Source organism: Electrona antarctica, assembly GCF_951216825.1.
Source record: "Electrona antarctica genome assembly, chromosome: 13".
In the NCBI taxonomy this organism is placed as follows: domain Eukaryota; kingdom Metazoa; phylum Chordata; class Actinopteri; order Myctophiformes; family Myctophidae; genus Electrona; species Electrona antarctica.
The window spans coordinates 42,539,350-42,565,716 of record NC_136794.1 but is presented as its reverse complement, the minus strand read 5'-3'; the positions used below and the strand labels follow the sequence as shown (position 1 = coordinate 42,565,716).

The following is a 26,367-nucleotide window of genomic DNA, read 5'->3' as shown; positions in this document are numbered from 1 at the left end:
GGGTGTGGTTTCATTACGTCAGACATGATTTCATTACGTCAGACAGGCTATATTACACCACTCAGTTCACACGGGTGTGATTTCTTTGAGTGGTGTAAACCACTCCTACAACTGGCTTTGTTAGTGCAGAAAAAATGAGCATGGTTGCTATGTTCACCCTGTTCACCGGGTGTGATTTTTCCTATATGTCCAGCTTAGGGTTTGTTTGTGTTTTGAATGCCATTGACAATGAATGGCCAGCTTTGAGTGTTTGTGTGTGTATTAAAACACAAAGATTGAAGACTACGGTGCGGACGCAAATTGTGACTGGCCGGAATGAGATGATGTATGTCAGCGCCCCTCACTTCACACGGGTGTAAATTGTGATGTGACAAATCTGATAGTGCGGGTTTAAAACTCCTCCTCCGCAGCACCTGGCAACCCTCTGTGTGAGTTGTGTTGACTTTTGTTTAGACTAGTGAGAACGGCAGAAGAAGGAGAAGTGGACCAGACTGAAGAAGAGACAACCTGTCTGTCTGTCTGTCCACTTTGTTCATTCCTTAAAGTTGATCTTTATTTTTTTATTTTGCTTTATTATCGTGCATTTGAACCATGGTGAAGGTTTCCTTCAACTCTGCCCTGGGGCTGAAAGACGTGAAAAAGGATGTCGAGAGTCTCATCCCCGAGGACGACGAAGACAAAGTGAGTAAAAACGTTAAAACGCTTGATAAAAAAAAAGTATAATGATCGCACGGCGGAGAGGCGCCGAAAACAGCTGATCGTCGATGTTTATTTAAGCTGACTACGTGTTGCATTATCGTCCGAAAAGAACTACATCAAACGTCACTCAAGTCCAGTGTTCAATCGATTCGTGTGTGTGTGTGTGTGTGTGTGTGTGTGTGTGTGTGTGTGTGTGTCTCTCCAATGAAAGAAGAATGTTCTGGTTGTTTGACTTTGAACAAGGAGGAAGTTTGCCTTTCTTGACTTCAGTGTTGTTTTTGACATATTAGTCACATTTTAGTCACCTGTAATGTTGTGTTAGTCTAGTTTTAGTCGACTAAATCTACAGTTGATTTTACACTGAAAATAGAAGATATGTTGTGAGCTTGTAGATCTGCTACTTTCAGCATGCAACCAAGTGTAAATTGACTTGTGTCTTTTACTTATACTGGATCTCTTGTCCACTGTCCCTCCCTAACATTTTGGTCTAGTTTGTATTTGTTGACGAAATTGTCTATGTTTAGTCTTAGTCATCGTAGTTTAGTTTTCATTTAGTTTTCGTCTATCTAATCTAATCAATGATGAAATCAACACTGCTTGACTTCACTTTGAACACATAATGAAGGCTGATTTATTCAGTTAAAACAAAAGTCATCATGCTTTAGTTTGGTTATGTTGTCTGTGTGTGCTTTGAATAAAACTAAAGGAGTCGTTTATAGTTGTATTTGAAAGATGGACAACTGTGGACCTGTAGGCTTTATTTTGTGACTGACGAGGAAGTATGGGACCATTTTGTCCTTGCAGAGACATACGACACCTGTGATTCAGACAGATATACACCTGTAGGGACTAGGGAAGAAAGGGCAGAAATTACAGTTTAATAGGTAATATAATACACAGAAACGAGCTCAGTTGAAATGTTGAGATAATCACTAGTAATGCTAGAGATTCCTTCAACATTTCTACTCGCCATTAGAGCTGTAACTACCGATTATTTTTTCAGTGACTGATTATACTATTGAACTATTGTTGCAACCCCTATCACCATTTATGTACTGCTGAGATTAAAAAGAAAGATGGTCTTACAAGCGTTTTTACCCCTAAGAGGTGGTAAGAAATAAATAATTACAAAGAAAGCAAGCGACAACTCTAGTTGAATCTGTTAGTTTAAATATCCACAGCATGGTAGCCTGAGGCGATCTGGAGTGGAAGAGTACATCTGTGAGTGCCAAAGTCCTCCATCTGTCTCATCTCAAGAGAGACAAGCTCTGTTTCTTTATTTGACAACAGTTCTGTACCCATTGTACCCACTCCCACAGGAGTACTGTTCTGTACTTGTCCCATACATGTGTGATGTCTGGATGTATGTAGTAAAGCATGCTTATTATGCAAATCAGTGAATAAACAGAAGCAAAATACCTTTGCCTCTGGGAAAATGCTTATTTAGACGGACACATAGAACCATGTGTGTAACAATCTAGCACTATCAGGCTGATTTGCTCATGCCTCTTTATGTTTTTTGTTGACACTGTATCTTTGTGGTGATTTATATTTGGGGTGCGGAAACGTGGTCTATCTTCACTCATCTTGCTGCCTCAAACTGTGAAGCGAGATTCTTTTGGTTTTTTCACCTACCCACGAAGTTCAAAGCCCTGATAAGTCAGACAGTGCCTAATGTCTTCCTTCTGGGGTTTGAAGTGGTCGCAAAAGAGCAGATTGTGCACTTGTGCATTTCTGCAAGGGGGATTTCCTCTCCTTTTACAAATGGTTCCATATGTTGCAATTAGCTCAGAGACATGGTGCTAGATGTTTGAGCGTAGGCCTACTCTCTGCACACTTGATCTAACAGCATAGCGCTGTATTGGCATTTGGCAAGAATCTGGCAATTTACAATACATACCACGATACAGGTATCGCCTTTCTTATGTCTGCCTGCATGCGTGCGTTTGTGTGTGTGCGTGCATTTGAGAGGTTGAGAATAGATGCAGTTTCACAAAACAAATGTGATACTCAAGTGGATCAGTATAACATGGGCGATAGCCCAGGGCAGGGGTCCTCAATGTTTTCTTTCAGGCCAAGGACCCCTTAGCGGAGAGACGGATGAAGCAGGGACCTCCCCCCCCCCCCCCCCCAATGCCCTAGCCGGCTATAGCCCTACATATTGTATAAAATTGTGTTGCAGATTAAACTTCTGCTTCTTAGACTTGTTTGACAACACTACTATCAGTGTGTTGTAAATTATATATTTTTTGTTAATGTGCATTTTCAGACATTTAACTCCCACTACACCAAATCTCCACCGAAAATAGCATGCAGATGTACTGATGCAAGCTCACAACCTCGTCATAGCTTGTAGATCTGCTATTCTTATCACACAATGGTGTGGTGGACCCCCTGAAGTATCTCTGTGGGCCCCCTAGGGGCCACGGACCCCCTGTTAAACGCCCCTGGCCTGGGTTTAACAACAGGCATTTGACAGGAATGTCACTGGCTGAGAGAGTTTGTGTGGGGAACATTAATAACAAACACTTAATTCTCTGTCAACAACTTCCCACGAGGATCCCTTGACAAAGACACTCAGCCTGCACTGCAGTTGGTTAAAGGGACATTTCACCGCTGGAAGAAACTGCAGTCACTCAATGTTAATAGTATTATAGTTGAAATTAGTGCACTTCCCCTCCTTGTGCAGAGGGGGCGGCTGCATGGAGGTTTGACTTTGTAGTCCAGGAAGGAAGTGAGACCACATTTTAATGTGTCATGAATTAAATAACTAGTACCTTTATCCAAGTTACTATACATAGATTGTGCATTACATTCACCCATTCACACACACGTTCATACACCGATGGTGGAGGAAACCATGCAAGGCACCAACCTGCACATCGGGAGAAATTAGGGGTTCGGTGTCTTGCTCAAAGACACTTCGACACTAACTCTGGGGGAGCCCGGGTTCAAACTGGGAACCTTTTGGTTCCTATCCGGCCACTCTACCCCTGATCCACCGCCGCCCCTGTAGTGCAATGCACTACAGTCATATGTCTCCATGAAATTGTTTTTCCATTGCTAGTTTGATTATTTGAACATTGCAAATGGAGCAGAGAGAGTGTCTAAATTCTTAAGTGTACAGTTTGTAGCTAGTTTAGTTGACTTGATCCAGCGGGTCTGTCCCCAAGTTGAGGTGCTTCGGTGCACTGTTGAAGGAGGTTGCTTGTTTCCTCCTGTAAACCAGTGGTTCCCAAACTTTTTCATGTCAAGGACCCCCAAATTGACACTCATTAGCCCACGGACCCCCATTTAAAAATATATGCCAAGGACCCCCATAAGAAGATTTTCATTTTATCTACGGACTGTGAAGGCTGGTGCAATGGCGCTGATGTATTTATCTATGAAGAGATAAGGACATGATTGGAAAGGAGCTCCTCTGTTGTCACTGACTAATTATTGTAAAGTTATAAGCAGTGAGCAGGACAGGACCGAGCTGTGATTGTGCATCTGTTTGTGTCCCACTGTGTCTGCGTTGTGTGTGTGTGTGTACACTGTACACACACACACACACACACACACACTGTACAGTATGTAGGCGTGGGGTGTCTGTGGGCGTGCACTGCAGATTTCATTATCGTGAGAGACAATAAGCGAATGCAAGATTATAGTGTGCCTGTTTCTTTGGTCTGGTATTAGCCTAATAAGATTGGCATTTTGAACAATCTACACACTTTACAGCAGTGGTTCCCAAAGTGGGGTCCGGGGACCCCCAGGGGCCCAGCTAAATGATAGTTAGGAACCAAATGGATGGGTCCATTTGGTTCCGTTTGTACACTCTCTCAGAGTTAACTCTAAATTGGGCCAGTGATAGAAATGCCATTAAATTGAGGTCTGTCCGTAGCTTAACTCATGTCAAACTGGGAGTCCTTGAAATGAAAATGGTTGAAACCACTGCTAGAACCGTAAAAACCTTCTCTTATGGGGGGTCCTTAGCATAATATGTTTTCAAATGGGGGTCCGCAGGTAAATGAATGTTAATTTGGGGGTCCTTGACATGACAAAGTTTGGGAACTCCTGCTCTACAATGGTAAGCTGCTAGACTACGTACCTCTATTATTTGTCTGATCTGCTGGTGAGGTGTTTCTCCAGGCTAAATTAAGTCAACCTAAGCTTAAGCCTGTCAGGCTCAAGACAACATTTTATAGAAACGCAAATTATAGCTGAGCCAAGAAGGCGAAGTGTGTGTAGTCTACATCAGACCAGCTCGCTTCCAGCTTTTGTCTACATTATCCATCCATGATATGGCTAATCTTGTGATCTCTAGGCCCTGTTTCTTCTATTGGGTCCGTCCACAAAGAGAACACCAGTTTGTTTGATATGTTGTAGATTGTCAGACATGAGGCAGACCAAACATTTGTTTTTACATGCGTTGCAAATAATATATTATACTTATACTTGCAAATTGTGTTGCATTTCAGTATAAACTAAAGTATAAACTAAAGAAGCAATTCATAATTATCCATTAAGAATCCCAATTCAAATACAAGGCCGAAAGGTGAGATTCTAATTATGCTTGTCATTTTGTAGCTGTGACACTCGTCGTCCATATTTGTCCATATAATCATCGTCGTAACAAGCAGTTAAACATCGGGACACATCGGCTGCATAATTGCAGATACCAATACCAGTAAAAAAATAAATACACTCAAATGACGGCCCATATATCGGTGAGACCAATATATCGGTCTGGCTGGACTTAACATAAATTTTCTAAATGGGTCCAAGGTTACTTCCTAATGCACTGGTGAATATCAGTAGCTGACAGGAAATAAACTCTCTCTCTCTCTCTCTCTCTCTCTCTCTCCCCCCCCCCCCCCCCTTGATTTCAAGCTAGATGACTTTGTTAAAAGATTCTACAGCATGTTTCAACGTCTGTTCTGATGTGCTTATACTTACTACTTACCATAAACTGGTTATTAAAGCAAGATTAAGGGTTCTTTAATTTCTCTAAAGCTTATGGAACGGAATGTTCGCTTCACCCTCTGGAAATATCACAGAACACTATTAGCCACATGAACTCCAGCGTCAGTCCCGACTGCCGTTAGTGGTCATGTCACGATTCGGCCAAAATAGGAGAACAATATTCTGTGGAAATATAGCGCAGATATGCAGAAGCGTTATCTTGTAGATGGGCTATTCGACGTAAAACAAAAACTATAGAGTTTAAGTGATTATGTGGAGACTGGATCGGAGATCGTTATTAAAATCTCTGGCCATCGCTTACTTGGTGTTTAGTGTGGAGGTATTTTGGGTGTGTTGGAAAAAGGAGGTGAGAACATGTGCGTGCGTGCGTGCGTGCGTGTGTGTGTCCTACCCGCACATTCACAGTGTTATGCTTATTTTCTCCCCAGTATGTAATGGGATAAGCAGTCTATGGCTTTGGCTTATCAGTCGCTTTATTCTGGTTACTCCCAGCAGATCATGCGGGAGGGAGTGGAGGCGTGGTTCTCTTCAGTCAGTGGTAACACCATTTCACATAAATGAGTCCAACTCATTATAGTCTCTACTCTCAGGGACTACTTTTGCCTTTCAGACAATGGTAGTAGAACCTAGTAAAGTCCAGAGGGTTCGTTTAACTGGGAGTGTACCCGTACGGGTCCATTTAAATGCACTTCAGGATTTTACAGCAAACTGTTTCTAATTAAGAAAGGGGTAGTAAAATGGTAAATGGTGCATATATATTATATAGCGCCTTTATCCAAGGCGCTTTACATAGATTTTGCAATACATTCACACACACACACACACACACATTCATACGACGATGGCGACGATGCAACGATGGCGGCGGATATCATGCAAGGCACCAACCAGCACATCAGGAGCAATTTAGTCTAGTAGCCAGCCCATAGAGCCCCATTGTGAACCCGGACATGTTGAGTACACCAAGGTTTTATGTTAGAAATGTTTAGTATGGATCCCCAGCATGTAGAAACTGCCGGATGCTAACTTGCATATGTTGAGCAATTTTCATAATTGGCATAATATGTGCAACATATTGCAACATGCAACATATGCAAGTTAGCATCCGGCAGTTTCTACATGCTGGTTGACCCATACTAAACATTTCTAACGTAAAACGTTGGTGTACTCAACATGACCGGGTTCACTTTTTGGCTACTAGACTAATTTGTGGTTCAGTGTCTTGCTCAAGGACACAGTTCGACACTAACTCTGAGGGAGCCCTGGTTCGAACTGGCAACATTGTGGTTACCGTCCGGCCACTCTACCCCTAAGCCACCGCCGCCCCAGTAAATAATATGCAAAGGCAACACTGAAGGGATCACCATGTCTTGGTAACACAGCCTTCTTGCTTGATAACGCTGCCATGATCTGACTGTGAGTTCTACCAAAGCCATCTGACACATGATGCGGACCACTTGAAGGACATTTAAGGATCCCTAATCACACTGATACAGGCTCAGCCAGGGGGGACCTTCAGCTGCCTCTCTGTGCCTACTAAAACCCGGAGGAGAGAGCGGGGGATGACCTACCCCCAGAGCAGGGGATGACCTACCCCCAGAGCAGGGGATGACCTACCCCCAGAGCGGGGGCTGACCTACCCCCAGAGCGGGGGCTGACCTACCCCCAGAGCAGGGGATGACCTACCCCCAGAGCAGGGGATGACCTACCCCCAGAGCAGGGGATGACCTACCCCCAGAGCAGGGGATGACCTACCCCCAGAGCGGTGTAAAGATAAAGTGGCGACAACATGAGTCCAAAATACTTGATCGCCACCTTTCTCGTCATGTCGACATGAATTAGTAAGTAAGCCAGAAGTGCTCTGGTAAAGCCCATTTCAACGTGTTATGATAAACATGCAAGAACTGCAATTTTTGGTGATATTTAGTCAATAAATGCATTGATTCGAATTACAATATTTTATATAGCACACTGCGGGCAGTATTATGCGTGTCTTAAGTACCAGGTCTTATGACTTAACTTAAGACCTGGAGGCGTGGTCAATGCTGTTTGGCCACTCAGAATAGCCAAATGGCATTGACCAGGTCTTAAGTTAAGTAATAAGACCTGGTACTTAAGACACGCATAATACTGCCCTGCATGTCTTAAAAAGAATCGTGGAAACGGAATGCCGTTTTTGCAATTTTGTATCAACGAAGAAGGGGCTAGCAGTCCCTTTCATCTCTGCTCAATAGAACAGAGGAGAAGTAAGTCCAACATGAATGCTTTTGTAGGTTCCTTATTCCAGCGCAGGCTGGGTGGGGTTTCACATACAACCCTCGGTTTACCTGAAACTGAAACCCTGTCCTCGACACTGATACTGCGCTGCCCCCGTTAGGATTACAGAAACACAACCTCCTCTAAAGGGGATCGATATACAGGAGAGGATCGGCTAGTGCCCACAGTGCTCACTCCAACCTCTGCTGAATCAACACGTTTTCACCTTTAACTTTCCCGTTAGGTAGAAAAAAGAGAATCACGCACACTGTCTTCACTTAGGTTGGTTTTTATTGCAACGTTTCGGTCGTCAGACCTTCATCAGGCATCCTGATGAAGGTCTGACGACCGAAACGGATTCTCTTTTTTCTACCTATCAGTTCCTGTTATCCGACGCACCTGTCCTTTGTAGGTGTGCAGAAGGACTTTTTCGTATACCTTTAACTTTCCCAAAATGGGTTCATATCCAAAACATATTATAGGCCATGATGGCATGTTATTGGATAATGCATATGAAGAAAATATTGGCCAAAAGCTCTCGAATCTACAAGAATTGCACTGTGAAAATCGCAGACCCCATGGCGACAGTAAAAAAATATCTTTAAAAAAAGGTGGGAATGTATTGTAAAAGAGATGCATGTCTTATTTTATTATCTGCACCTTTTCATTATTTCTTCATAGTAGCCTACTAATAATTACCACCATGTTTCATGAAAATCCACCCGTCTTTTCAAAAAGTATTTTGCTAACAAAGACAAGACAAACGTTTGACCCTGATTGTGACCTTGACTGACCTTTTTGACCCAAGGGTTATTCATCGCTTAAATATAATTTCCATTAAGTTTCATGAAACCTGTGGCCATCTATTCTCAAGTTATATTACGAACAGACAATCAAACCGACCAGGTGGAGGTACCGATTCTGAACCTTTGACATTGGCTTGTACTTGTGAAAAGTGAACCGTTCTCTCCAGCTTGATCCGCTCAATGGAAAGTTGGCCAGCATTAACCCATTTTGGGCATGAACCCCTTTTGGTGTTAGCATTATGTTATGCTTTAGCTATTGAAAAATAGCAGATCTACAAGCTCATAGCGCGCCACCGAGTGGCGCGCTACGAGCTTGTAGATCTGCTATTTTTGAAAAATCGAAAAAACGACTGACATAGAAACATAGCTTTTTCAGAAAACTGTCAGGATGTAGAAGACATTTAGAATCTGATCTCAGGTGAAAATGGGTTAAACGGCAGCAGGGCTAATATGGTGCACATGTGGGAACAGGCAAAGACACACCTGAGGCCGGGAGCTGCGTAATTGTCAGGCAAAGGGGCGTGAGGCAAGACGACGTTCAGCCAGGCAGGGAAAGAGACGCACGAGTCCAGCCTCCCTGACGTCACGTAACCTGTTCCAGCTCCACACCACCATCTCCCCGGCCCATGCACACCTCCCTGACGTCACGTAACCTGTTCCAGCTCCACACCACCATCTCCCCATGCACACGGCTCAATGCACGTAACCTGTTCCAGCTCCACACCACCATCTCCCCGCATGCACGCGGCTCAATGCGGGTAGCCAGCGACAGGCCACAACAAGAACTGCAGGCTTCTATGTTGATCTTAATGTTCTGAGGGAAGCGGCGAAGCCACATTTGTTGCTAGACTGCATGGTAACGGTGTGTTCTCCTCCGGGACAGAAATGGGGAAACGGCAGATGAGAGAAGGTGAAGAAGTTAATTAGTTAAGACGCTGGGCAATACGTATATAATGATATTGAGATATGAGACTGATAGTGTCATAACACGTGAGCATAACTAATAACTCGTTGTGAGCTTGTACATTGTTTTAAAATATAATTTGTGTGTGCGTGCGCGGCTGCGCGCATCCTCATAGCCATAACATGTTTTGGTGTTGCAGACAAAATGCTCGTGTGAGGGCCTGTTGGGTCATGCTTGTGGTGTTTTTACAAAACGCAGCATGGCAGTCAGTCAGACAAGCTGGAAGTGAGATGGTAGTTGTGTATCTCTATCTGCCAATGTCGTTAGACCAGTGGTTCAATTTGGATTGAACCAGCATTATGGGAATTGTAGTGAGCCCAGTATCGAATCGATGACATCAGAGACACTGGGCTCACTGCTAAAATCTAATTTCAGGGTTATGCAGCCACTTGTTATAAAAGGTTTTTGGTATAAATGGCAGCATTAATTCTCTCTCTCTCTCTCTCTCTCTGCCTTCCTGCCTCTTCCCCTTTTCTTATTTTATGTTTATCTGTTCTCTGCCCCCCCTCAGCCTAGAGTTTTAAAGTGCTTCCTGAAAACATGAACCAACATTGAACTTGCACAATTTGCTAATTGTGCAAGGTCAGTTTAGGCTGACTGCTATACCCCCAGTTTGCACAGTTCCTGTTCACACAAACGCAAAGTATGTTGTTTTTTTTTCTCGCATACTAACCGAAACCAAAGGCGGACTAAATTGCAACAGCAAATATGCAATTCCTTCTTCAAAGCTTTCTCAACTGAACACTGCCGCCCATTCCACATAGTGCTCAAAGGCATTCAAGTGGACTGGAGCAAAGGGAGGCTTAGTCGTGCATATAATACATCACAAACACTCCCGGTTAATAATTAACTATAATTCCAGACCCTGCAATTAACCATAAAGTGAACTTCAAAATGGGGGTTTGCCCAGGTCCGAAAGGCCGGGGACTTACAAATCACCCGTGCTGCGGGTTACAAATCACCCGTGCTGCGGGTTACAAATCACCCGTGCTGCGGGTTACAAATCACCCGTGCTGCGGGTTACAAATCACCCGTGCTGCGGGTTACAAATCACCCGTGCTGCGGGTTACAAATCACCCATTGGCTTCCTGTGAGGTTTGGGATAGTGTTAGTAATGGTCGGACTAACGGGAGGTCGGACCAATGCCATGCCACGCTACCGAAAGGCCCTGGTGGGATCTGGGAATGATGAGACTGCATGAAAGTGTTGGATCTTGTGTGTTATATTGTGTTGTGTTAAACAGTACACTCGCCACTCTCTCTTCCTGTCCGTCCATCGGGCTCAGCTCAAAGTCTAACTTCTGTTAAATGGACCATACCGTCGTCAATTGTCTATGTATGCAGATTGTGCCATATTTCGTACATACAGAGAACCTACAGTATGTAGCATGTTGGATTACCTATCTCAAGAAGGTTTACATGCTGAAAGTATATTTTCATACTGTACTGAAATACGGAATCCAGTGACTTCCTCAAAAAGCAAACTTGCCAGACTACTGTTATGGCCCTTTTTGAAGACTGCTGACACACGCACACACGCACGCACACAGACAAACAAACGGGCACGGACAGAGACAGACATACAGTATAATTCATATAATAGCAGATCTACAAGCTCATGTCACAGCAGCGCATCACGATGAAACACACTATGGACTCGTATGGAGAAGAGAAAAATTATTAACTTAAAAAGAGCTCTAGTGTGAATTCACCCTAAAGGCATACCGTATTCATAGTCCAGTTTTCGGTGGTTAGTAAAAACAGAGATGTGTTGTGTGAGCGGTGACCTTGTGACGTCATGTTGTAGTTTTCAATAGGCCCTAATGCACTCTGATTATACCTGGGCTTCCTGCCATTTAATATCTCTGGGGTATTATTATCCGTGAGAGCCTCTTGATCTGGTGCTGATCAAAGGGCAAAACAACAAAACGTGCCGTCTATCTGGTAACTAAGGACTGTCTTGGAGTGGAGTGAGTCTGTGCCGGATACAGAACACTGTGTAATTAGAAATGATGAATAGCACGTCGTCAACATCAATGTTACTCATCTAGGAAAAAAAAAACTTCAAAAGATTGACATTTAGTGTTCTTGTCATAACATTTTTGGTATATGTTATAATAAATTCACGTCACGGTTGTTATAGAGTCTAGAGCAGTGGGTTTCAACCCTTTGCATATCAAGGCCCGTTATGTCTTTGGCATTTGAGCCACGGACCACCATTTGATGAGCTTTAGCCAGTCAGACCCAAAATATGATGTTGTCATTGGATAAAAAAATGTCCACAATTCCATGCTGTATTGATGTTGGTGCCAGGAGAGATACAATTCTTCTACATTCTCTAAATCTCCTTGTAAATTAAAGGGACACTTCACCCTTTTTGAAAAGAAATATATGTTAATGACGTTTAGAAGATTTGGAACACTTTCCTGGGGGTCTTTATGTGTGTAATATGTGGTTTTAGATATTTTACATTGTAGCAGTGAGCCCAGTGTCTCTAATGTCATCGACATTTGACACTAGGCTCACTTACTTCCTGGACTACATGTTGTCTCAGTTAAGCCAAATTCCAATACCCCAAATCTCGGCCACTCGCTCACTCACACTCGGTCACTCCAGCATGGTGGTGTTACGTTGAAATTGGTGACCGGCTGAAATATGTGACAATCGTGTTCAGTGTCCGAACATAAATCGTTGCAGTTTGTTCATTATCATAGTTCAACCTAGCGGTATTCGGGCCACGTATTTAAAGACCTCCATGTAAGTTGTATGAAGTCCACTAGATTGTCACATACTTTGGCAGGTCACCAATTCCACCATAAATTGCCATGCTGGAGTGACCAAGTGTGAGTGAGCGAGTGGCCGAGATAAGTGGCCGACTTAATAATTGGCCTTGATATGAAAACGGTTGTAAACCACATGCTCTAATCACACGGATGCGGTTGTTGACAACTCTTAATTGCTCTCAGAGAGAAACCTCTCTCTCTCTGCATCTCCATGTGCCCATTGTTCATCTCTCTCTCCCTCTTGTGTGCCGAGTTTCGCTGTGACACTGTGTCTGTGTGGAGAGAGCCAACTGGAACACTCATCCTCTCAAAACAAAGCCTTTATTTTGACACGCACACGCTCCCTCATCAGCCCACACACCGGCCTCCCTGAGTGTGTCCTCTCTCCTTGTTTTGGCACAAACTGGCATTGGCAAATCACCGTGGTGGAAACTAACTTTTACTTACAGTAGTATTTAGACCTGAGGCCTAAATTAAAAAAAGGCTTCTAAAACGGTTTTCTGAAAAACCTATGTTTCTATGTCAGTGGTGCTCAACCTTTTTCATGTCAAGGACCCACAGAATTATCTGTATTTGGCTGCAGACCCCCCCATCTGAAAATGTGTTGTTCCAGGGACCGCCCAGATGCAAAGATTTGAGTTAAAAACGTCCGCTCTGAAAGAATATATATTCAAAGATTTGTGCCACATTTTCACGATTTTTCAAAAAAAGACAAAGTATAACAAAGCTTAAAACACCAAAAGGGGCTCCCGTCCTGAATGGGTTAAGTACTGTACAATGTAGAGGTATTTGTACTTTACTTCGGTAATTCTGATTCCCGATACTTTTACTTCTACTCCACTACATCTCAGATCCAAATACCGGTATTGTACTTTTACTCCACTACATCTCAGATCAAAATATTGTACCTTTACTCCACTACATTTATTTGAAAACATTTGTTACTAGTGTCTTTGTAGATTTGGATTATTATTACAAAACATACAGTAACCACTTTAGCCCTATATACATTTCGGCCATTTGAAAACGGTGCGCTTGTAGATCTGCTATTTTCCAAAGATTTGTATACAATTTGAAAACTTGAAATGGGACATTCTGCGTAATGGGGTACTATTGGTACTTTTAAGTAAATACCTTTTGTACTTTTACACGAGTACATTTTGCATTCCGGACTTTCACTTGTAACGGAGTAGTTCTACATTGCAGTATTGATACTTTTAACACTTGTTGTTGCGTGAGGTAAAACAATAGGCCCCAATAGGAAAAATGATGCCTCCCGGTTTTGGGGAGTAATGGAAGGCAGGGCTTTTCAGAGTAAAATCCGCCTCATCTGCGTGGCACTCTATTGTGGCCTTTTATTATGAAAAATTCCCCGGCAAAGGAAGCGTTAAGTACTTTTTTTCCACCACTGGCGAATCACCAGTCCTTGCTACCCACCCAGTTCCCTACTCAATTCAAGGAAGCTCTGAGAAGGAAGGGAAGTGGTCACGTGACTGGGCTGCGCCATGACACTTTCATGGACACTTTCATGGGAGCCAAACTCACACCGGAAGTGCAATGAATACTTTGTATTCATTGCACTACTTTGTATTCAATACTCTTTAGATACCATACCTCTATAAAAATTACACAGTGTACACATCGAATAACAACAAAGCAGACAATAATGTGTTACATGTCTTCTGTTATTTTCCAGAAGTGATTACTTTACAAAAGGTCTCAATTGTTCATAAATAATGTTTATTCATGAGCTGGTCACTGAGCTCTCATTGACTCCAGTGCATTCTGCCAAACTTCCGGGTAGTTTGGCTACCATGAAAGTGTCCATGAAAGTGTCATGGCGCAACCCAGTCACGTGACCACTTCACTTCCTTCTCAGAGCTTCCTTGACTCCATTGTTTGGCATGCTGTGTGCTGCAGTAGCAAGGCAATGGAAGGGAGGCGTGATTGCTCTATCGCTGTGGCACAAACCTGGCATCAACCACTCAACCTGGTGGCGCTATTTTAGGCATGTCAATCTCTCTCTTCATGCTTTATTATTAACCCATTCAGGACGGGAGCACATCCGTGTCACTTTAGCGTTTAACCACTTGAAACATTATTTTAAACTTCAGCTGTTGGAAAAATGAGTGAAAATGTGTGCAAATCTTTTAATATATGTTCTTTCACTGCAAATGTTTTAACTCATTTTTTTTGGATTCTGCATGTGAGGTCCCTGGAACAACATATTTTCAGATGAGGGTCAGGCGGCCAATTACATTAATAATTGTAGGGGTCCTTGGACTCCTTGACATGAAATAGAAATTTAAATGGCTTAACTGATTTAAACTTAACATGCCAGCGTTGGGCAGTAGCTAAGCCACCAGCTTAACTACATGTGTCACTGTAGCTTGTGGCTAGATTCACTACTTTGAGAAGGACGTGGCTTTCAAGTAGTTCAGCTCCTGTATAGTCTTCCCGTAAAGATGAAGCTGAGTAGACTTCCCCTAATTCTTTGACTTTGTGTCTCAGGCATCGTCTCTTATAGAATTTAGTCTGCTGGGAGGATCATCGGTTTCCCTGGGCGGGTCGCGGGCCCGGGTTCTGACGTGAACGTTGATGCATTCATTGCATTGTCCTCCATCCTGGGCTGAATGACGATGATCTAACTCTCAATTGATGGAAGGAAATCATAGGAGTGCTCACTGCTCAAACTAAAAACGGACACCTCTCATTCACATGTTGTTATGAACATGGAAAACACTTTGATCATGCCACCACCCGGCCTCCACATCTTCTCTCACATAGACACTTCTGTGCTGCTAGGGACCCGCGCACGGAACACAGAACACACACTGAAATACCCATTTCCTATTTTCTCAATTTCATAAACGAAGCCTATGTACTAGAAAGGATTCGCAGGGACATTGTCCTATCAAACATCAAAATGCAATAATAGGGACTTTAAGCAATTTACAACATTGATAATATGAACATGAAAGGAACAATATTCCATCATAATATCTCATGCTGATAACTCTCTCTCTCTCTCTCTCTCTCTCTCTCTCCCCGGTAGGACCCAGAGGTTCTGCCAGTGCGTCATGCATCCAGGGCCTGGTGCTGGTGCATGTGCCTGGGCCTGGCCCTGATGCTGTCTGGGGTGGTGGTCGGAGGAGCGTACCTGTACCGATACTACATCCTGGAGGTGAATACACAGTAATAATAATAATGGATTGCATTTTTTATAGCGCTTTTCTATGCACTGCGTGCCTACTCTTAACCCATTTTGACCTGAGACAGTTTTCTGAAAAAGCTATGTTTCTATGTCAGTGGTTCTTCGATTTTTCAAAAATAGCAGACCTACAAGCTCGTAGCGTGCCACTCGGTGGCGCGCTATGAGCTTGTAGATCTGCTATTTTTCAATAGCTAAAGCATAACATAATGTTAACACCAAAAGGGGTTCCCGCCCAAAATGGGTTAAGCGCTTACAATGGTCCATTCATTCATACATTGGGAGGTGAAGCGGCGAACAGTCAATGCCAGCCTCCTCACTTCCCACATTCACACACCGATGGTGGCATCCACTGGAGGCAATGTGGGGTTCAGTGTCTTGCCCAAGGGCATGTAGACACGTAGGAGGAGCTGTCTGGGGTGGATTCAAACCGCCTGGATTCAAACCGCCGACCCCTGGATCATTAGACGACCTGCTCTACCTCCTGAGCCACAGCACAGCATCCTTGAACAGTGAAACAACGGCTCAGCAACACTAATTAAAATGAAATGTAGTGTGAACAAAATATAGGCCTATATATTTTTCCCACCATGTAACAGGGAAAAAAGGCAGATTTAGCTATACAAAAATAAGCAGAAAACCACCTATGAACATAACTATTAGTATTAAGTTATTTCTTATATTGTTGTTCCTTATTACAAGCATACCCATCTGTTAACATATTTATGCCCCTTTAAATGTATCATGCAGTACACACAGGAGGACCACACAGAATACAATACAATGGGAATAGTAAGTAACCAAAACCATACCTAATATTAAATTGTTTATCGGATTGATATAAGTAAATTAATATTTGATAACCAATTTCAGAAAATATGATGGGAGTCAAATCTGATACTTGATCAGAATTCAGAATGCCAGCTAGTATTCTATTATCTAATGCAGGGGTTTTCAACAGGTGGTCCGTGGAGGTATTGCATGTGGTCCCTGACCATGCATTTAGTAATGTAGGATTTGTTCATTATTTAACTTTTCTTTCCACTAGTTGAGAAACAGTGAACTGAGTGACCTGGTGACCTATGATGACCCTCCATGTAGTCATTTTACTGACAAGTTGGAGGTTAAGAAATTCAACAGAAAAAGGGAGAGAGGGAAGTGCACCGGGTTGTCTGGTTGAGTCATTAGGGACTTTAAGCAACGACTGTTTCAAAATCGTTAAGCAAACAGCCGTTGGCGGCGGCGACATTGGTTCCCATGGCGACGCGTCTATGCAGCATGTGTCGCGCGTCAGCTAACTTGCCGATATTGCTTAATTCTTACATGCGCTGGACATGATCAGCTGTGGAAAGAGGAAGGTGTTGGAGCAATCTGTGTTATTCTAAAACCGTTTTAATAAACATGGTTAATATGACATATGGTATTAGTGTTATTTCTTCATTCAGAGCATGCCAACACATTACACAGCATAAGAGAGGTGATGGAGCAATCGGTGTAAATGTATGACAGCTATAATTTCAATAAACATGGTTATGAGTTATGACATGGCGTTGTAGTGTAGGTTCTCCCGTAGTAGAAAGGGCTGCGACGGAGAGCAGGTTTATGTATCGAGCACTGATCCATTTCCGGTCGCCGTAGCCGACTGCCATATCCGTCGTTGCTTAAAGTCGCTATTATTAGTATTAGGAAATGATTAGTAGTCTTTGGTTAACACACAGTGGATGTACAGTATGCACATGGGATGCATAGCAAGTGTTACAAATGCACAAATCTTATAGCCCCGCCATATCCCCACCCAACACAACAACAGGGTGGTGGTCCCCAGGTTGATTCTAAGTCAGGGTGGTGGTCCCCAGGTTGATTCTAAGTCAGGGTGGTGGTCCCCAGGTTGATTCTAAGTCAGGGTGGTGGTCCCCAGGTTGATTCTAAGTCAGGGTGGTGGTCCCCAGGTTGATTCTAAGTCAGGGTGGTGGTCCCCAGGTTGATTCTAAGTCAGGGTACTGGTCTCCAGGTTGATTCTAAGTCAGGGTGGTGGTCCCCAGGTTGATTCTAAGTCAGGGTGGTGGTCCCCAGGTTGATTCTAAGTCAGGGTACTGGTCTCCAGGTTGATTCTAAGTCAGGGTGGTGGTCCCCAGGTTGATTCTAAGTCAGGGTGGTGGTCCCCAGGTTGATTCTCAGTCAGGGTGGTGGTCCCCAGGTTGATTCTAAGTCAGGGTGGTGGTCCCCAGGTTGATTCTAAGTCAGGGTGGTGGTGGTCCCCAGGTTGATTCTAAGTCAGGGTGGTGGTCCCCAGGTTGATTCTAAGTCAGGGTGGTGGTCCCCAGGTTGATTTGAAGTCAGGGTGGTGGTCCCCAGGTTGATTCTAAGTCAGGGTGGTGGTCCCCAGGTTGATTCTCAGTCAGGGTGGTGGTCCCCAGGTTGATTCTCAGTCAGGGTGGTGGTCCCCAGGTTGATTCTAAGTCAGGGTGGTGGTCCCCAGGTTGATTCTAAGTCAGGGTGGTGGTCCCCAGGTTGATTCTAAGTCAGGGTGGTGGTCCCCAGGTTGATTCTAAGTCAGGGTGGTGGTCCCCAGGTTGATTCTAAGTCAGGGTGGTGGTCCCCAGGTTGATTCTAAGTCAGGGTGGTGGTCCCCAGGTTGATTCTAAGTCAGGGTGGTGGTCCCCAGGTTGATTCTAAGTCAGGGTGGTGGTCCCCAGGTTGATTCTAAGTCAGTACTGTAGTATCAGTGCAGGCACGGGGACACACATACAGGTTTGCTGCCTGTAAGCCGGTTGGACCCGTTTCTGAGACATTGTCACCTCTCTCACAGCGTGACATGCAGAATGCCTGATTTCCATAGGCGTCCATTCACTTAGCGCCGGTGTTGAAGGACTATATATATATATATATATATATATATATATATATATATATATATATATAGCAACATACCTTATCCAGAAAACTTAACTCTTTAGAACAGTGGTTCTCAAAAATAGCAGATCTACAAGCTCACTGCGTGTCACTTCGTGCCGTGCTATGAGCTTGTAGGGCATTCACTTCTAGTCATTTTTACTAGTTGCCTAGTTGCCTAGTTTACTAGTTTACTTTTTTTTTTTAATAAATATTTGTACATTTAAAAACGGTGTACATTGGTGACTATAACTATAATCTACCTGATCTTGAGGCCTACAAAATCGGGGAAAAATAAAAAACATTTACATTATTTTTTTCTTATCAACTAGTCAACTAGTACCAGCAAGGTCGACTAGTGGATTTACTAGTCGACTAGTTGCTTAATGCCCTAGCTTGTACATCTGCATTGTGGCAGTGGTGGCCGAACGGATTGCGGAGCGGTCTTGATACCGGAAGGTCGCCAGTTCGAATCAGCGGTCCGACACGTTAAAATTACCACCGCTGAAGTGCCCTTGAACAAGGCATTGAACCACTACGATGAAATGTTCTATGAGCAGGGCCTGGCTGGAAACAAGTTCTTGAGCTTAGCCCAGATACCCTGGGTAAATATAGTAATCATTTCATTTCATTTCTGCAGATTTCTTTTTAAATCGTGGAAAATGTACACAAATCTTCTCTTCTGGGCGTCCCTAGCACAAAACATTTTCAGATGGGGGTTCACAGCCCTTTATTCTCTCCCTCTCTCATTCACTCTCTCTCTCGCTCTCTTGTTCTTGCTCTTTCTTTCTTTCTCTCTGTCTCTCTCTTATTCCGTCTGTCTAGTTGGTCAATGGTGCATAAATATTCTCAGAATATAAATATGATGTCAAAATGGATGTGTTTCCAAATGCCTGGGGTTATGAAGGTGTACTTTCTTTTTCCCTGTGAAAGACTTGGAAAGCACTTCTATACATGTATTGACCCAACTTTATTTTATCTTATTATTATTATTATGTATAAATGATTGTTTAAACTCTCTTTCTCTCCCTCCCTCCCTCCAGGAGAACCAGGTGTTTGTTTGTGGGGTGAAATACCACGAGGAAGACTTCATGATCCAGGAAGAAGAGGTACGACACAATCACACCATATTAATATTAGTCTAATTAAAAGGATCCCTGGCTAATAAGGCACAAATGCCTTAAAAGGAACCCTGGCCAATAAGACAAATATGCCTTAAAACATTATACTTGCCCTCCATAACTAAAATAAAAACACCTTACATTTTTTTATTTCTTTCATAGAGAATCTTTTACTCAATAGGCCTATCTCGCAGCCCGCTTTCCACGCCCACTTCCGGTAAATAGTGGTGTCAATTTAACATTAGCATTTACACGTTTTTTTCTCTGGAGAATCTAAGTACATTTTCTAATGTAAAAATGTGACAGACCAATATTATTATGAAGCAAACAAGATGGTAAATCAGCTCGAACAGATAGAACAAACCTTACCTTGAGAAAACAAAAGTTGTAGACTTCTTAAATTACCTCTGTTAACATGTAGCGTCTATGGAGTGACGTCACGCTATCACCACTAACCCCGAAAGGGGGCGTATTAAGGGGGCGGGGAAATTCTGTGAGATAGGCTTATAGGAACTGCTCCTGTCGCAAGTTGATGTCATATGTCCATGTGTAGTCCAGCCCTATGGAATGCATGTGCTAATAAGTATTTACATTTTTTAAGGGGCGCTAGCCCCTTCTATAAACAGCTTTTGCCCCCACACATCTCAAGATTTGCCATTGACAATGAAAGGGGAATTCCGGTCAAATGTCCGCTAAATCTTGTCCCCGCCTGTCTCAATATTCGCCATTGACGATGAACGGGGAAATGACGTCAGAATTCCGCTAAATATGATGTAAATTAAACATCAAAACATAAAACGCTATTGACATTGAAGGGTAAACCTACGTCATATGTAACGAGCAAATCGGCTAACCAATCACATGTTGGTGGGAGCGCTTGGCCAATAAGGGACCACCTTATGTAGTCAAATGTCCGCTAATAACAAACATAACATAAATTGATGTACGATGACAATTTATGTTATGTCACTTCACACGAGTGTGATTTTTTAAAATGTATTAGCATATGCATTCCATACATTCCATAGGGATAGACCATATGGGCATATTACATCATCAACTTGTGACGGGAGCAGTTCCTATTGAGTGAAAGAAAAAAAAATATTTAAGGTGTTTTTATTTTTTTAATTTAGTTGTAGATGTCAGTGGTCCTCAAACTATTTCATGTCAAGGACCCCAAAAATTATATATAATTGGCCGCCGACCTACATCTGAAAATATGTTGTTCCAGGGACCCCCCAGAAGTAAAGATTTTAGTTCAAAATGTTCGTTGTGAAAGAATACGCCTTACTCCAAATCGCTTTACGCTGTGCGTTTATATTCACATTCACAGACTGATGGCAGAGGAAACCTGGGGGTTCTTGCTCAAACACACTTCGACATTAGCACAGGGATCAAATCTTCCTATTCCAAAGCGGCCCCCTGTACCTCCTGAGCCACTGCCGCCCTGATTTAACCACTCGAGTCATATCTCATGCGAAACTAGCCCGATCAACAGGGTCAGGGTTGGCCTCTAGATCGACTACTTTCACTATTTTGCTATTAGCCAAATAGGGATGGCATGTTGAAAGTAGTTAAGACATCACACACCCGTGTGAAGTGAGGGGCACTCTTATCATCATACATCATACATCATCTCATTCCGGCCAGTCATAATTTGCATTCTCACTTTTGTCTTCAATGTTTGTGTTTACACAAACACTCAAAACTGGCCATTCATTGTCAATGGCATTTTGGCCATTCATTGTCAATGGCATTCAATGTTCGTGTTAGGACAATGTTTGTGTTTACACACATCCTCAAAGCTGGACATAGGAGGGAATGACCGAGGTTCAGCTGAAGGCAGATTGACTGAATGGCTGGTCGGGTGGAGGTAGATGGGCTGAAAACGCAGGTGGAGGTGATCTTTTGACTGTTGTCCTGGTTCTTCCCACCACGCAGGTGGAGGTGGAGTTGGAGCCTCAGTCCCAGTATCAGATCCGTCAGCTTAACGAGAACGTCCGGTTCATCGGCGACGACGTGGAACTCATCAACATCCCCGTCCCCGAGTTCGAGGACGGCGATCCCGCAGACATCGTCCACGACTTCCAGAAGGTGAGACTGAAGGAAGGCTCCCGTGACGGGGTGACCAGATCCAAACTGTTCATTTGAGGGACAGAATTATCACTTGTGTGGGACAGGGGGGATGGGACGAGGTTAGCAACTTGTTCATTTAATGCCTTGATGTCATATTCCAAATTCCACCATATGCCTAATATTGCCTATCATTTTATTAAACCCCTCTGGCGTCTCACATTTTGTTTTAAAATGTAAATTTTGGTTATGGGTGGTATGGCCAACTTGGTACTGTAGCGGTAGCCTAGGGGATATTTCTCATGGGCATTATAAATCTCATTGTGCAAATATCTCCACAGTAAAATAATCGAATTGAATCTGTCGATATGGCCCAGCCCTAACGTGACGTCTCCCCCTCCTCTCCTCTCCTCCCCTCCCCCCCAGAGACTGACAGCCTACCTGGATCTGAGTCTGAACAAATGCTACGTCATCGCCCTCAACAGCTCCATCGTCATGCCTCCCACGGACTTCATGGATCTCCTGATTAAGATGAAGGTAACCGCTGGCTCCTGTGAAACATTACCTAGTCATCATTTTTGTCTTCATTTTTCTTCTATTATCTGTAAAGCCCAAACCACACCAAAGGGTCAGGTCAGGACAAAACATTTTTTAAGGTCATACCACACCAATGCAGCTCCTTGAAACTCAATGAGTTGCATTGGTGTGGTTTACCTTAAACACTGTTTTGTCCAGACACGACCCTTTGGTGTGGTTTGGGCTAAAGAGGTTGGTCAATTGGCATTGGGTACTATTTGTATAGTCTTTGCTATGACTCGGCTGCAGATTGATAGCCTGGCTATCCATACTAATATATACGCAGTGATACTGCGGTGATATTATCGGCGTAGGTAGGAGATTAATTTCCAAGGGGCTGTTATACAAACAGATTCCAATGTCACAGCACAAAAATAGTCTCACTTTGAATTGTGGGCTCTGATTGGTCACCCACAACTCTGGGGTGAGCGAAATGTAATTCAAACTGAGGAGTGCCAGACCCAATCTGCTGCCCAGGGCATTCTTTTGTTTTTCCTGTGGCAGATTGGTCTGAACCCTGGTCACAAGGCCGCTGAGGCCTCAGAAGTACCTGGGCCTTTTTTTTTGCTCGCTCACATACAGTATTATGGTATACCTTTTTCAAATATTTAACTTTCTTTTTATAGAAAAGAAAATTGGGCTCTGATGAGGCTGAAAGCTTGCCTAAAGTTGGAGTCATCCATCATAGTCATGTCATAGATGATAGATGTGTTTGTATATCGGTGCGTTCGGATATGCGCACCGGGAGCACACTCGCTCATTAGTTTGTATTGCACAATTATATTATTTTTGGGTGGCCAATTACATATCATTTTTGGGGTCCTTGACATGAAATATTGAGCACCACTGACATAGAAACATAGGTTTTTCAGAAAACCGAGAACTTGGAAGACATTTTTTAATCGGCCTCAGGTCGAAATGGGTTAAAACACCAAAAGGGGGTCCCCGTATGGGTTAAGTGGTTAAAGTTGGTTCCTTGTGGTCCACAGACCGGCGCCTACCTGCCCCAGTCTTACCTGGTGCATGAGGAGATGGTGGTGACGGAGCGCCTGGAGCACGTCGACGAGCTGGGCTTCTTCATCTACAGCCTCTGTCGTGGCAAGGAGACCTACAAGCTGGCACACAGGGACCGCATCCTGGGTAGGAGCACACACACACACACACACACACACACCTCTTCAAGGAGAGGGCTCCTGGAGCTACACCGCATCAAAAAGGCCCCATGCACACGCGCTTCACGTGCCCAGTGAATGGATGTGTGGGCATTCAGTGCACCTCTAGCACTACCGTCGCTGCTCCCATAGAGTTATATTATATTATAGTTATATTGTATCTGCTATTTTTTTAGTCTCCTCCCACCCAGTGGTTAAGAAACTGTTGGACAACCAAAAACACTAGCTGGGGTTCCTGTGTTGTGTTGCGTTACATTGTAAATTGGTGACTATGAATACGGTTTTGATGGAAGCAACAGCTTCTGTACAGCTGTACCTGTAGCTGTAGCTCCACGGAGTTCCATTATTAATCTGGGCCTGCTCAGAGCCACTCTACCACTCTATTTCATACTTTTTCGATACGTTTTGAAAATAGCAAATGTAGCAAATAGCAAATAAGCTCTCAACGCATTAATTATTTTCTTTTTTTTGTTAACCTAATCAACCTAATCGAAAGTGGTTAGAGCACAATTAAACTTTATAAAAAAAAAAACAACAACATTTAAGTCTCTGAAGGGTAATGTATTGAAACAGCCTTTAATACCACAACAACACATGGCTTGAACAGAACAAAGTTGACAACATACCTTGCCATAACGTGACATTATAGCTGCAATAGTTGCTCCGTAGATAAAAAATAATAATAAAGTGCATCCATGATTTGGTGTAGAGGGGGAAAAGTAGGGCCCCTCGTATACGTATAGAGCCCTGGGGGACTCCAGTCAGTGTCAGGTACCGTATTGTGCGAATATAAGACGACTCCGATTATAAGACGAGCCCCATTTTTCAAGACTCATTTGTGGAAAAGGAACACTGAAGACAAAATAGTCTAGTCCCCGATTTATAGTACGACCCCCTTTTTTTGTAGAATATTCCCATTGGAAGAAAATAATACGTAGTCTTATATTCAGCACAATAGGACAGGGTTTAAAGGTATATTCAGTGAGTTCACTTAATTCAAATATCACTTGTTTTTTCTTATTTTTTGGATAATCCTCCCTACTATAAAGTGTGCTGACCATATAAGGAGTTCCTCCCTGTCCCCAGTGAGCCCCTGGAGTCAAAAAACCCTATTTTCAGTTTGGGCTTTGGGTGGCAAAGCTTTCATCCAATCAGGATGAGAGGGGCCTTCCTCCAATCATGATTGAGTGGGGTGGGCCTTGGTGCACTTGCTGTTGGTCTGTTGTGCCCCCCCCCCCCCCCCCCCCCCCACTGTAGTGCGTGCATGTGCACATCTTGTTACCAGGGTGGACCAGGGTTTTTTCCAAATCACCCAAATCACTGAATGCTCCTTTAAGTGGTTATGTGCAGGCATGGACGGCCCACGGAGCGAAGCACGCTGACACAGAGAGCCTGGTGTGGTAATCGTACGGTCAAAGCCTATTGTAATGCATTGCACGTGCTCAGCCGGTGTTACAATGTCGTGCGGGCGGTTTGGAAAGCTCACACACCAGGCGACGCATTCGGTGACGAGCAGCACACCTCCTTTTACAAACACCGTCACTTCACAGCCTGCCCTTCGCTCGTTGTTGCAACACTGTTTTCTTTTTTTTAATGTGATTCATACCTGGCCAAAGAATGACGGCGTCAGTAACTTGAACCTGTTTGGACAAGCACCATGATGGCTCCTGGTCGACGCTTGGTTTGCACGCGAGGGAGGGAGGGAGGGAGGGTTTGTTGCATAAAATCACAAGCTAACAGACTAAATCAAACGGATTGATGTATTGATCCTAATGCAAAGTGAATGTTAAACATTATACTTGCCCTCTACAACTAAAATAAAAACACCATAAATAAAGAATCTTTCACTCAATAGAAATTAGAAACTGTTTCTCTCACAAGTTGATGATGTCATATGTCCATAATGGTCTAGCCCTATGGAATGTATGGAATGCATATACAAAAAAACTACTTGATAATATGAGAATCAAAGCAATATTTTAAATACTTTTTATTAGCATGTGCATTCCATACATTCCACAGGGCTGGACCACACATGGACATATGACATCATCAACTTAGAAGACATTGGTTTAATAATACAAATCAAGATCTTTAATTATTATTTTTATGTTTTTGTTAAGTCAGGTTCCTTGACAAGGAAGGGTTCAGGAACGCCTGCGCTAACGCGTGTTTATTCTCTTCCTTGATTTCAGGCATGCAGAAACGCGAGGCACTCAACTGTCGCAAGATCCGCCACTTCGAGAACACGTTTGTGGTGGAGACCCGCATTTGTTTCTAAGGCCGTGAGCCTTAGAAACTCTGTACTCTGACTCAATCAGGATTTGACTGTAGGACTGCAGTTAGATGTTTTTGTTGTTGTTGTTTTTTGTCTTTAAATCCGTTTCTTCTGCCTACTGTTTAAATGTCATTCTTTTTGTATTGTTTGTCTTTGACTGTTGTACGTATGAGCGAGTTTCAATGTTAAACGGTTCCAGTGAATATACATTTAGAGCAGTGGTTTTCAACCAGTGGTCCGGGGACCACCAGTGGTCCTTGCAGGGGTTCCAGGTAGTCCCTAGCTTCCCAGATCTTTTAACTCTTGTTAGAGTATACAATTAAACCAAATGGACCCCTAATGGTCAATTTGGTTTCATTGTACGCTCTCAAGACGTGAATTATTGTTAAACATCTGCATTCATTAATTTACAAAACGTCTACACAATTGGAGAATGTAAAATAATTGTTGTTTTGGTCAACGTTTGCCTGTGTCTCTCCTGTGATACCAACATCAATACCAAAATCTTGTCCAATGATAATAAAATTATTTAGTTTTGGGTCTGCAAGTCTAAATCTCATCAAATGGTG

The 26,367-nt window shown here is 43.3% G+C and overlaps 1 protein-coding gene across 2 annotated transcripts; it reads left to right on the top strand.

Moving 5' to 3' along the window:
* The first annotated feature begins 422 nt into the window (after positions 1-422).
* On the top strand, positions 423-26,367 carry LOC306935329 (integral membrane protein 2B-like). Of its 2 annotated transcripts, none has more exons than XM_079518334.1 (7): positions 423-681; positions 15,531-15,659; positions 19,622-19,687; positions 21,647-21,793; positions 22,199-22,309; positions 23,338-23,488; positions 25,716-26,367. In XM_079518334.1, the coding sequence occupies exons 1-7, from the start codon at positions 592-594 to the stop codon at positions 25,799-25,801; spliced, it is 780 nt and encodes a 259-aa protein (XP_079374460.1). In that variant the 5' UTR covers positions 423-591; the 3' UTR covers positions 25,802-26,367. The 2 variants fall into 2 exon arrangements, with proteins under 2 accessions (XP_079374460.1, XP_079374459.1); XM_079518333.1 differs by having other exon boundaries at positions 21,641-21,793.

Excerpts from the sequence above, each read along its gene's own strand:
- LOC306935329 (XM_079518333.1), top strand. The coding sequence starts at position 592 with ATGGTGAAGGTTTCCTTCAACTCTGCCCTGGGGCTGAAAGACGTGAAA. Across the intron at positions 22,310-23,337 it reads ATCTCCTGATTAAGATGAAG|ACCGGCGCCTACCTGCCCCA; the intron begins GTAACCGCTGGC and ends TGTGGTCCACAG. Across the intron at positions 23,489-25,715 it reads ACACAGGGACCGCATCCTGG|GCATGCAGAAACGCGAGGCA; the intron begins GTAGGAGCACAC and ends CCTTGATTTCAG.